This window comes from Frankliniella occidentalis, unplaced genomic scaffold (assembly GCF_000697945.3).
Source record: "Frankliniella occidentalis isolate FOCC.00 unplaced genomic scaffold, Focc_3.1 Scaffold88, whole genome shotgun sequence".
NCBI classification, from domain to species: domain Eukaryota; kingdom Metazoa; phylum Arthropoda; class Insecta; order Thysanoptera; family Thripidae; genus Frankliniella; species Frankliniella occidentalis.
Window position 1 is genome coordinate 813,107 of NW_026267217.1, and position 11,297 is coordinate 824,403.

Consider the following 11,297-nt stretch of genomic DNA (forward strand, 5'->3'; position numbering starts at 1 on the left):
CTGGAAATATTACATATTTTTTCGATTTTTTTCTGGAAAAGTTACCAATTTTTACGGAAAAATTTCGGATTTAAAAAAAATCTGTAGGTGTGGTTTTGGAGGGCTTGCCGTTTTTCTGTGTCGGTCTGTGTGCACCCGCCTCGCGGCCTGCCGCCCGCCCCCGGTGCTTGCGAGGCGAGTGCGGACCCTGAACTCGATCCCATTGGCGCGGCTCGCTTGCCCGGGTCAGTGGCGCCCGCCGCGGCTTATTCTCTCTTTTCTAGGCCACATTTGGGTTGACCCTCCCCCGACTCGGGCCGACCTTGGCGGCGGGCCAGGACCGCGCGGGCCATTTGTTGTGCTCGGGCACACGACACGCATCGCGGATATTTCCGCTGCCGCCGAGCCGCGCCCGACACCCTTCCGGGGGCACGTCCCCGCTGGTCCCCGCCGCCCTGGCCGAGGCCCCCGACGCGCTCGTCGCCATCATTGGAGGCGGTGGTGACTGTTTCTTCAGGGCCAGTCGCAGGGTGTGTTCTCATTCCATGTAGAAAGGTGCGCAGAGTGGAAACAAATTTGTAGACAGACAGGTCCCAAAGACTGTCTCTACCAGAAGGAGGAACCGTGCCCCCCCCCCTATTCTTCAGAAGGGGTTCGCATGAGTGTGGTGACGGTATTGGGCAGGCCGCACAGCTGCGCTCAGCTCAGTCCCTCCCCCCCTTTTCCCTCGATGTAATGCACACATTTATGCTCTGACCAGCAGGAGATAGTTTTGGTAATTTAATGGTTTCCTGGAGATGAAACACCGCGACATGTCTGTGTACCGTCCCGGGTTTGCTTACCTCACCGGCGGAGCGGGTAGGCAAACCCGCAGCACTGGGCTGTTCCTACAGATCCTAAGAGAGGTAGTTGCAGTGCTGGATTATTTCGACTCTCTTTGGCGGGCGGCTCCGGGCGCACTCACAGTTACACTTCTCCGTGGTTAGGATGCACGCGTGCTTGCATTTTTTGCGTTTGGCTTTGTCGCTGGCTTTGTCGCAGTCTTTTAGACAGTCTTCGCGTGTAGTTTGGCACTTGTTGTCGATCTGGCACTGCTGCACCGAGTCGTCCAGTCTGTCTGCGGTGATACCGAGGCAGCCGCACAGGCAGTTACGCTTGCATCTATTTGAGCACTCCCCGTCGAGCTCGTCGCACTCACAGCGCTCCTTCTTGCACTCCCCCTGCAACACAGGGCGGACAGTCAGCGGGGAGGAGGGTGCCGGCCTGCCTCGGAGCACGCGCTCCTGCACTCACCTCGCTCTTCTCCTTACACTCGTCCCACAGCCGCCACTCCTCCTCCTCGGCAGTGCGGCACGCGCACGAGCAGTCCAGCAAGTCCATGTAGCACTTGTCTTTGCAGTCGTCCTGGTCGCCGCACTCTCTCACACAAGCTGAGTGTGCCTGCTCGCAGGTCTGCGTGCCGATGAAGCACTCCTCCCACTCGCCGCTCAAGTCCCGCCGGGGCCAGCCAGCGCAGTTGCACTCACACCTCCTCTTACACCTCTTGTCGCAGAAGGTACCAGCTCCTGTGCACTCGCCGCAGGTCGTGTTGTGGCACTGCAACACGGGACGGGTCAATCAGCTCGGGGAGGGTGTCGGCCTACCCGCGGGGCACCGGGACTCACCTGACGTCGCTCGAGGCATGCTGTCCAGTTGCGCTTCCTCTGCGGGGCTGGATACGCCTGTTGTAGGCACTCGCAGTCGCACTTGTACCATTCCAGCCGGCACTGATCCTCACACTCCTCCCCTCTGCAGGGATCCATACACTGCCCGCACCCCCTCCTGTTGTAGCACTCCTCCCACAGGCCCACGTCCTGGCCGCCCGGTGGGTACCCGCCGCAGCCGCAGCCACAGTTCCGCAGGCACATAGTGGAGCAGTCTGAAGAGTAATCGCCCTTGCCGCAGCCGCAGTCGGCCAGATCGTCGCACTGCAACAACGGGGCGGGTCAGCGGGGAGGGGCGTCGGCCTGCCGCGGGCACAGAGCAAGAGACTCACATGGTGCTCTTCGTAACACACGTCCCACTCGGAGGCCGAGCACGGCCCGGGGTGCTTCAGGGAGAGGCCTGCGGAGTTATTGGCTGAGCGATTAGCGAAGCCTATTACTCCGTCTGGTCGGAAAAAACTTTTTCTGTCTGTCTGTCTGTGTGTCTGTGTGTCTGTGTGTCTGTGTGTCTGTCTGTGTATCTGTCCGCACGAAAACTCGAAAACGAATTGAGCGAGCGACCTGGGATTTTCAGGGTCGTTTTGTATCATGAAAAGATAGATCGAGTTCGAGGATGAGCTTTCTAGCTCAAAAATTGGATTTTAAAAAAATCAAAAACAACAGGTACCAAAAATGACGTTTTTTAAAAATATTTTTTTTATGGTGTCCTAAGGGGTAACTCATCAAAGTAGAGCCCTACGGGCGAAAATTTAATCCGTTTTGCTCTAGCTCAAACCGTTGAGGCGCTAGAGGGTGTTTTTGACGAAAATAAGCGAAAAAATGTACAACCCTGCATGATTAGTCGAAGTGACGGGCCGGAGGCCCGTATCTTTGTGCACATTTTTGCACTACCTGACTCGGGTGTCAGCGCCGCAGGCCAAGGTAGGTGTATGCCAGGCGCGTCGCAGCGTAACAGTGTTTCGTGAGGTATCGCGAAGCCTGTTACGCGAGACGTGGTCTGGCGTACATCTACCTTGTAGAAGTCGATCGAGTGAGTGGTCAAGGCTTCAGATCAAGCAACTTACAGTGGACCTTCGCTACAGGGAGGTGTTCAGATACGCGGGCGTGTTGCTCTGGTTAGTGAAGTGGTCAACATCGAGGGGGAAATCACTAGGGTTCGTAGCGTACGGACTATTTCGTAGTATTTCTCCTACCATTTCGGTTATTTCTCCTGCCATTTCGGCTATTTCCCGCCTATTTCGGGTTATTTCAGGCTATTTCGCGCTATTTCGGAGTATTTCAGGGGTATTTCGCGACTATTTCACCGACTATTTCGCGTCTATTTCGTCTTTATTTCGCTCTATTTCGCTCTATTTCGCCTCTATTTCGCCTTTATTTCGGACTATTTCGGGGGAAGGTGTACGAACTATTTCGCAAGTGATTTCCCCCTCGGTCAACATACCCAGAAAAAGAGAAGTTGTAGCAACCATAATTTCTTCAGGGATAGCCATACTATATGGTTGAGACAACGATCTGCTAGTGGTGAAAACGTATTTTTGGTTGATAATCCTGTGCTGTTGTTGCCTCAACCATATTTTATTGTTGTCCCGTGGAAGTAACCATACGGTGGTTGCTACAACTTTTCAGTCCTCAGCCCCTATGACTGCCTCTACCAGAAGACAAAGTCCCCCTCCCCCTCCCTCTTCCTAGATGTAGCACAGAGCTGGCCGGGCGGTGTGTGTTTGGCAGACAGCGCGCCGCCACGCCACCGCTGCACTGGGTCGGGGCTTTGTGGCCTGGTCGGGAGGACTGTCTCCTTCTTAGCCCAGTGGATTAATTAGCAGACGATGCGTGGTTTCATCAGCTTGTACTGTCGTCAAGTAGAAATGTCGTTAGTTACAGCTGTTTAAAGTAAACGTTGTCCAGCGTTAAGCGTTGAAAAGCAGTGGCCTTAAGTATTTTTATTGGAGCGCGGCTGCGGCGGGCTTCGCGTGTGCGCCCGCGCCACCACGGCCTAGTGCCGTTCAGACAGGCGGACTGGATCCATTGGTATGTATCGTTAGACGCGTAAAGTCGGGGGGATCGAAGTCAAGCCTCAGCCACTCACCCGGACCCCTGGCGTGGTCACGGCGGGGCAGTCGCCTCCAGACCACTGTCAGGCATTGCTATGGACTCACCTTGCACGGCGGCGCACTCCAGGTGGCACTGGCTGTCGTACGTCACGAGGTCCGAGCCGCACACCTCTGAGCCGGCGGGCGCCGGCGGGCACGGGCAGGCCAGGGCGGTGGCCAGCACCGCGTAGAGCAACATCCTGGACGAAGACAGGCAACGGAGCTCTTGTTCTTGGAGCGTTCAGTGCGCCCAAAACGTTTGGCACGGACAAGACTGTCTTCTCCGTGTAGAGCGCTAGTGTCGGGCTGCTGCTGCCGCTGCGTCGCGCTGCTGAGGACTGCCGGACTGCTCGACTGATCTATATTGCTTTTGGAGCTGCGATACGGCGTTGAGTTGGCGCGTACTAGCCGGGGCGACTGGTGCAGAAACCAAACACCCGGCCAGATTTCCTCGACATGCGTCAGGAATATGGCATATGCGTTGGGAATCAGCTCGGGTGACTGGACTTCCTCAAGGAGTTCAGCGCTTGAGCGACAAAGCAGGATCGACGCCTGTTCTGTTCGACGCGGCAGTGTGTTATCAGCCCGGGCGACTGGTACAGGAACTGATACAACGGGCTAGAGACGGCCTGAGGCACACGCCTTGCCTAGCAGTCACGCCCCGGGAAATGTATTGCTCAAGTTTTCATATGCTCTTTGGTTATTTTGAGGCAGCCCCCAAGACAGTCCCTAAGACTGCCACAGTGTTAAGAGACCCCCCTCCCCTCACCCTCTTCTCACCGTCTCCCATATAGCACCAGGTCGCTCGGTTGTGGCGGCGTTCCAGGTTTTGGCCAGCCGCTGCGCTCGAGGCCGCATGTCTCTCACGTTAGCGTTAATGTTTTTTTTTGTTTTGTTTTTTCTAACGCCGTGAAGCTGAACATACGCTAAGGTCATTAGTTTTCACCCTGCCGCCCGCCCACGCCCATCCGCGGCCCCACTCGCGCCAGCAGAGCAGCGTGGCATTCCTTGTCCACCATGCCGCCGGCGGGGGCGGCCGTCCCCGCGGCTCCATGAGCAGGAGGGTTCCACCAGCAACTCGTGTCCAACACCAGCCCGCGACATCACGCACCCTCCACGCAATCCCTGCACACCTCCGCTGTAAACATGTCTGTACATTTTCTACGCTTTCACAATTTCCGATTAAGAAACTAATTCAAAGATACACCCGGTAGGTCCGTCGTGCGCTGTTACAAGCCTTCCTCTTTCCTCTTCAGGCTCTCGTACCGCCTGGTGGGTAGGCAACATCTCGCCCGTAGTGCATGCGTGTCTTGCGGGGTGGCCTACCCTGCGTCTCGCAGGCGCCAAGCTCCCGTAACTTTTGGGAAAAAAGATACTTGGACGATTCTTCAATTTACGAATTTACGAACAACACATTTCTCACATATCGCAGGAAATCAAGGTGATGAATAGTGCAAAATATCTTTCGCGCAGTTTTACCATGCCGCTTCGTGTAACTTTTTCGACAATCTTACGCGTGTGGAAAATGTCTCCGCCCCTAAATCCCAGTGGGGCCTTACTCGGCTCGGTGTTCCCCGTGCCGCGTGGCAATGACCCTGGCGAGGATGCCGGCGTGTGGTCTGGGGGCGTGGCGGGGCCGGGCGGGGCGGGGCGTGGCGGGGCGTGGTGTAGCGCGGCGCGCGCACCGCCCGCGGCCACAGCGGCCCACGGAGCCAGCGCCGCGCGCCTCGCGATGATATCGCCGCATTAATTAGCCTCCTTTCACCCGACACCTCTGCACGCCCCTGCTCGGCACAGGGGGGGGGGGGGGAGAGAGAATTGGTCCTCAGGACTAAAAAAAATTGGCTGATTTGGGGATGGATAGTTACAAAGTCGCTGTGGCAGCTAATATGTGTAGTTAGGTGCCTTGCCACAGTCAAGAGTTGGTTGCCACAGCGAAGCTGTTGCTGCAGGAGCTGTGGCAACCAACTCTTAGCTGCCACAGCGAATTTCTTGTCTATCCCAAAGTTACCTAATTTATTGGTTTTGACAACTTAATTCAGTTTTTTCCGTACACACTCTGCTCTGCTGCTACGCTGCTACGCCACCGGCGCTGGTGGTGGCCGGGCCCGGCGGAGTCGCGGAGCGGGCGCCTCTGCCAACACGCCGCTGCCGCGCCGCCGCCAGGTGACATCACGGCCGGGTTCGGCGTGTGACGTCACGGCCGCTCTGATCGGCCCAAGGGGGGCCGCTCTGTGCTTGGGGGGTGCGGGACCAGGGGGGACGTCCGTCCAGCCGCCCTGCTGTCCCCTTGGGCTCTTGCCGCGCCGATGAGCAGTAGCGATAACAGTAATAGTAGTAACGTGTACTAGTAACAATTATTAATTGATCAATGCAGCAATAATAGTAATAACAATTGTTATCACATTAATTTTATTTACGTGTGTGTCCGACCGTGGTGTTTGGCTTCTGATATTGTGTAGGACGGTGGTCTGCACGGCACGCCCACGCGCACACGCACACGCGCACACGCACACTCGCACACGCACACGCACACGCACACTCGCACACTACCACACACGTGCCCCGCCGTCTAATCGCGGACACCGCGCCGGACGGCATCGAGCCGCTTCTCGGAAAAACGGGCCTGCTTCGCGAAACTGGCGATAAGTTTCGCGCTACTCCCCCCTCCCCTCCGCTCGGCCCTCCTCGTGCCAATGCGTTGGTGGTGGGGTGGACAGGCGGGCCGTGGTTGTCACTTAGCGCCTGCCTCTGCTCGAGCTGCTTTCCATGCGGTGGCGAGGTTCGGGCGCCGGGCGCCTGGCCGGGAGCAGGCATGCGCGGAGTGCACTCGAACCGCAGTTCCTGAATGCCGCGACCATGCGCGTATGGTCTCTATCGCGCGTTGAAAGGAAAAGGGAAGGATTCTATCCACGAGCCAGGCCCATTTCCTCGCACAATGATGAAAAAAAAGATGCGGACTGATCTCGCTTTTGGCTGTGATGAGACGAAATTACCCTTAAATGTAGTTGCTGGAGCGAATCTTTTGCTGACTCAGGATACAGGATGGGTGATCTGCGCCGTCCTCTTTTTTTCCGCGGGCAGGCTTGACTGCCGTCGCTCGCCATGCGAGTAGGATGACAACAGACCCCGGCGAATGTGGTGGTTATGCCATGTTCGCGTGCAGGCGTGTGGGCGTGTTGCCTACTTGCAAGGGGCCGTAAGGCGCCATGGAGAGAGACGGTAGGCAAGTTCGCCGCACGGGTTCGTGCGGTACAGAATGACTCCGAAATTTTCCGGGGTCTGTGGCCAAACCGTCCGCAAATTTGTTGTAATTTCTTTCACTGCGACTTATGCTGTCGGGCAACAACTTTTTATAAGAACAACTAGCTTACTAAAATAAGGACAATGGCCGTTCTGAAGTGCTTACTGTGTGGTTACACCAAGTGTTGTAAAATAACTTGTTTTTTGAATTGAAGAGACAAAGTCTGCTCTGTTTCTGAACAGTTTTATTGTTGTCAAACAACGCTGTTGTTTGTCAACAACAACACAGTCATCACAAAACACTTGGTTCTCAACTACCTCTTGCAGTGTGATTTCTTTTGATCCTCGTCGGAAGGGATCCGCGTCGTCCTCTGGCCGCGGGGTATGTGAGCGCGCGCGGGGTACTGACGCTGTGCTCGAGGATCGCGCGGGGTCCACTCCTCGGGCGTGGCCGGGCCCCACGAGGGCCTGCCCTGCGCCTGCCGCTGTGTGTGCAAATGATAGATGTATGACTCCATCGCAAGTCGCTGACCTCTGTCGGTTTTTGCTCTGATTCCAGGGAGCTGTACTCTGCGTGGTCGGGCAGAGTCGGGGCCAACGCCTTCATACCTTCGGAGAAAGTTCAACAGCTCTTCAACGACATGCAGCTCTACCCTTCCAAGTCGGAAGGTGAGTAGTTCCCCCTCTTGCCGCTCGCTAGAGGGTGTGAGGTGGTGACCACCCACCATACCGCCCCCAACCCAACACTGCGCTGATAGCTTATCCGCTGCCTGGGCGCTGCCTGCCTGTTACTCGCAAGACTCGCAAGTTGACGTGTGCATGCGTAAAGTGGTGCAACTCGCGAAATGAGAGCTTTTGCTCGTCGAACATATCTCTTGCGAGACAAGTTGCAAGTGTGCTCCAAAAAGGGGGGGGAGTACACGAGGATGACCCGGGGGTTAATCTGGGGTAGACCGTTGTGCGCCAGATCCGCTCCGTGGCGCACACCCGCACGCCAAAACAATAATGTCTGCGTTCGAACGAACGCTGTCGATATGAACCAAGGACACTTTGTCCTGCTTGGTGTCCGGCTTTCAGTGCAGTGACACGGGATGTCCAACGATTTGAAATGCTGGCCGAACGGCAAAGCGTCGCGGTGGCCCGACGGTCGCAATGATGTTTCGCCCCGTGGCGCGTGCCTGGTTAGGGTAGGTTGGGGTGCGGGGCCCGGGCGCCCCTCACGTGCGCCCCGATAGCAGGCGGCGGTCCCCGACTATAAGTCGAGTTCGCGGGCCGCGCCCGGCAGTCATACCCCGTCGACGACCGCGATGACCGCCGTCCGCCGCTGCCGGACCCACCTGGGCCTGCTGCGCCTGCACGCCGAGCTCTGCTGCGTGGAGTGTGGCTGCACCCAGCGGCCGGGTGAGTTCGTAGGGCACAGAGGAATCTGTTTAGCGATACTGATACTCTTACTGAAGGTTTGCGATCCTCATAATGCTAAAGGGCACGATAACTTTTTGATTATTTTATTTTTGCGGTAAAAAGTATGTGGGAAAAAATAATTGCCACAAAAATGTGAACTTTTTAATCATCACAAATGTGTGATAAAAAGTTATCACACCATTTTTGCGATGAGATAGGGATGAAACCATTGCCCTCACTTTTTCCCTGCTCTCTTGGCGACTCTGGTCTCTCTCATTACCAGCTCGCTTGCACCGCTCTTCCTGCTTCCCTCTGCACGTGCCACCCGTGAGCGGTTGTTTCAAACCGTACCGAGCAAATAGTAAACAGTAAACACGCAGCCGTGGGGGCGGCCACGCGACGCCACGCGACGCCACGCGACGCCACTCCCCGGACGCAGCTGGTCGGAACAAAAAGAATATTGCGTCAGTTGCCTCTGCATCATCAGCATGATTATTATTCGGCCAGAGCTTTTTCCTCTGCTTCATTTTCGCTTCGCGGAAGGCGCTGGCCTGTGTGGGCGCGGAGCGAGGGGAAAAGGGGAAAGGGGGGGGGGGGGGTCAGCGGTGAGCAAGCCCGCTCCTACCCTCCTGTACCTGTCCTAGTCTGACACACATCAGTTCGTTTCTTTGGGATGCCTTTGTGTGTGTGTGTAAAGTTTTAATTTGAATTTGGTAAATGGCGGATAGGAATGTAAGGTCTACGATTGATCTCGGGTTCATTCTTGGCGATTTGAGATGACGGTAAGGTAAGATCGATCGGCTGCTGTCGAGCTGCTGTTGGTCTCACTGATCTATAATGCTATGCTTTCCGGTAATTTGGGGTGTGCTGCTAAACTCACTGAAAGTCCAACAGAGTACTTGCCAGGCACACTTATTCAACAGTCTGCCTACGGTCACGAGTGCTCAGCGCAGCACACTGTTGGTCTCTCATAGTCTCTCCGGTTTGCTGGTTATCGTAGATTTGCGCTCTTTTGTCGATAAAGTTCCGGTGTTGGGACTAATCTGCGGCGCGTGCGCGCGGGGCGGAGGGGCCGTCGACACCGCGCAGCACCGCGCCGCGCTGCGTTGGAGTGCGAACAGCGATAGGGAGATTACTGGTGGTGATCCGCGGGCGCCATATACCACTGCTGCGCTGAGACACCCTACAGGTCTTCGGACACCTGCGTGTTGTGGTGACCGTGACCCGACCTCGTGTATGTGTGCACCGTCTGAGTCCCCCAGGAGGCGAGGCGTCGCTCGGCGAGGGGAGGGCGCCTGCGGAGGAGAGGATACCGTCCCGTCGGGCGGGGGCGTGGCCGGGCGGCCTACCCTGCCCTTCCAGGGGCTCGTGGGCGGCAGCACCGGACCGGACCCACGGGACCCTCCTTCCCTTCCCTCTTTCTCCCTCTCTTTTCTCCCCCTTGTTTCTCCTCCCCCTTCTTTCTCCTCTCTTCTTTCTTCTCTCCCTTCCTTCTCCTCTCCCTTCCTTCTCCTCTCCCTTCCTTCTCCTCTCCCTTCCTTCTCCTCTCCCTTCTTTCTCCTCTCCCTTCTTTCTCCTCTCTCTTCTTTCTCCTCTCCTTTCTTTCTCCTCTCTTCGTTCTCCTCTCCTTTCTTTCTCCTCTCCTTTCTTTCTCCTCTCCCTTCTTTCTCCACTCTCCCTTCTCTCTTCTCCCCCCATTCTGTCTTCGCCCTCCTTGCCCTCTCCCCTCCCCCCCCCCTCCGCTGTTGACTCTTTCTCTCGTGCCCGCACTCGCTTCCCCGAAGACAGATGATGCCTGTGCTGATGCGGCCTGAGCGGGGCGCGTCGCGGGTTGGCGTGGGTCAGGGACTGGCTTGATCCCGATGCGACTTGGCATGTCATTCAAACCGTGTTTTCCCCACCGTCGACCTCTTCTCCGCGCTTCGGAAGCGCCCTTTTTGTCGTCTCCGATCGCGTTTGTTATGAAACGATCTGTTCCGTGGCTTTTGTTCACCCCGTTCATCACATCACTTTCGCTGAGCTCACTGCTAAACTTAGATCGCTGGCGATAGCGTCCCTCTCAGCACCGCACAATCTCACATCGCTTATCGACATGCCTTTCAGCAACGAGTTGGTTGTTGTTTTTTTCTTTCTCTTTATTTTATTGAGATGTGACTTCTCCTCCCGTTTCAGTGTTGGAGATGCTGCGGTGCGCCCAGCAGTGCGCCCACCGGAGCACGCCCAACTACCTCACCTTCGGGGAGTTCTGCGTGTTCGCCACAGAGCTGAAGCGGTGCGTCGACAAAGGGTAAGTTCTCTGATCTTAAGCGACTGCAGTTGTGTCAACTTTCCGCCGAGAGCAGAGTCGTGTGAATCACTGTAAGAAGGTGCAGTAACGCATGCAAGATGAGACCCGAGACCCTATGCCGTTCCCTCACTCACTGCTGCTGAAAAGTAAGAAGGGCGCAAGTTTAATTGGGAAAGTCCGCGGACTTACGCCCTTTTCACTTCTCAGGGGAGTCATACAAGTGTAAATTCCCGAATCGGCTCAAACTTTGGGGTTTTCAAGGTTGACTGGGTACTTAAAGATTGCCGCAAAAAGTTCGTGCCCAATTTGATATTTAGGGGTCTAAATGGAGGGTCGCATTTTGGAAAAAATGACTAAAAAAATATTTTTTCTCTGAAAAAACCAAGAATGCTCTCCAGACCATGATTCGTCCAGAAATGAAGTCCTTTTCGGTATTCGAGCATTTTTTATTTTTGCCTGTGCCATATTTCATGAAAAGTTGGTCAAAACATGACTTTTTATGGAAAAATCAAAAATGGTCTTCAGATAATGATTCGTCCAGAAATAAAGCTAATATCGGAATTTGAATGATTTTTTGAATGGACGTTTTCAAAA

The 11,297-nt window shown here is 55.6% G+C and overlaps 2 protein-coding genes across 5 annotated transcripts in view; one reads left to right on the top strand and one right to left on the bottom strand.

Annotated features, from left to right (window-relative positions):
* LOC113205890 (balbiani ring protein 3-like) lies at window positions 1-1,816 on the bottom strand. The gene is made up of 3 exons (XM_026421676.2): window positions 1,644-1,816; window positions 1,273-1,575; window positions 1-1,199 (listed from the first exon to the last, which is right to left on the bottom strand). The coding sequence occupies exons 1-3, from the start codon at window positions 1,779-1,781 to the stop codon at window positions 876-878; spliced, it is 765 nt and encodes a 254-aa protein (XP_026277461.2). The 5' UTR covers window positions 1,782-1,816; the 3' UTR covers window positions 1-875.
* The window catches only part of LOC113205886 (uncharacterized), a 46,217-nt gene that overhangs the window by 26,660 nt on the left and 8,260 nt on the right, over window positions 1-11,297 (top strand). For 3 of the 4 annotated variants that reach the window (XM_052269293.1, XM_026421670.2, XM_052269292.1), the window contains exons 2-3: window positions 7,575-7,684; window positions 10,589-10,703. In XM_052269293.1, the coding sequence (XP_052125253.1) occupies window positions 7,575-7,684; window positions 10,589-10,703 (225 nt within the window). Of the gene's footprint in view, window positions 1-7,574; window positions 7,685-8,307; window positions 8,417-10,588; window positions 10,704-11,297 lie in introns of those variants that run through there. The other variant, XM_052269294.1, reaches the window with a different exon arrangement.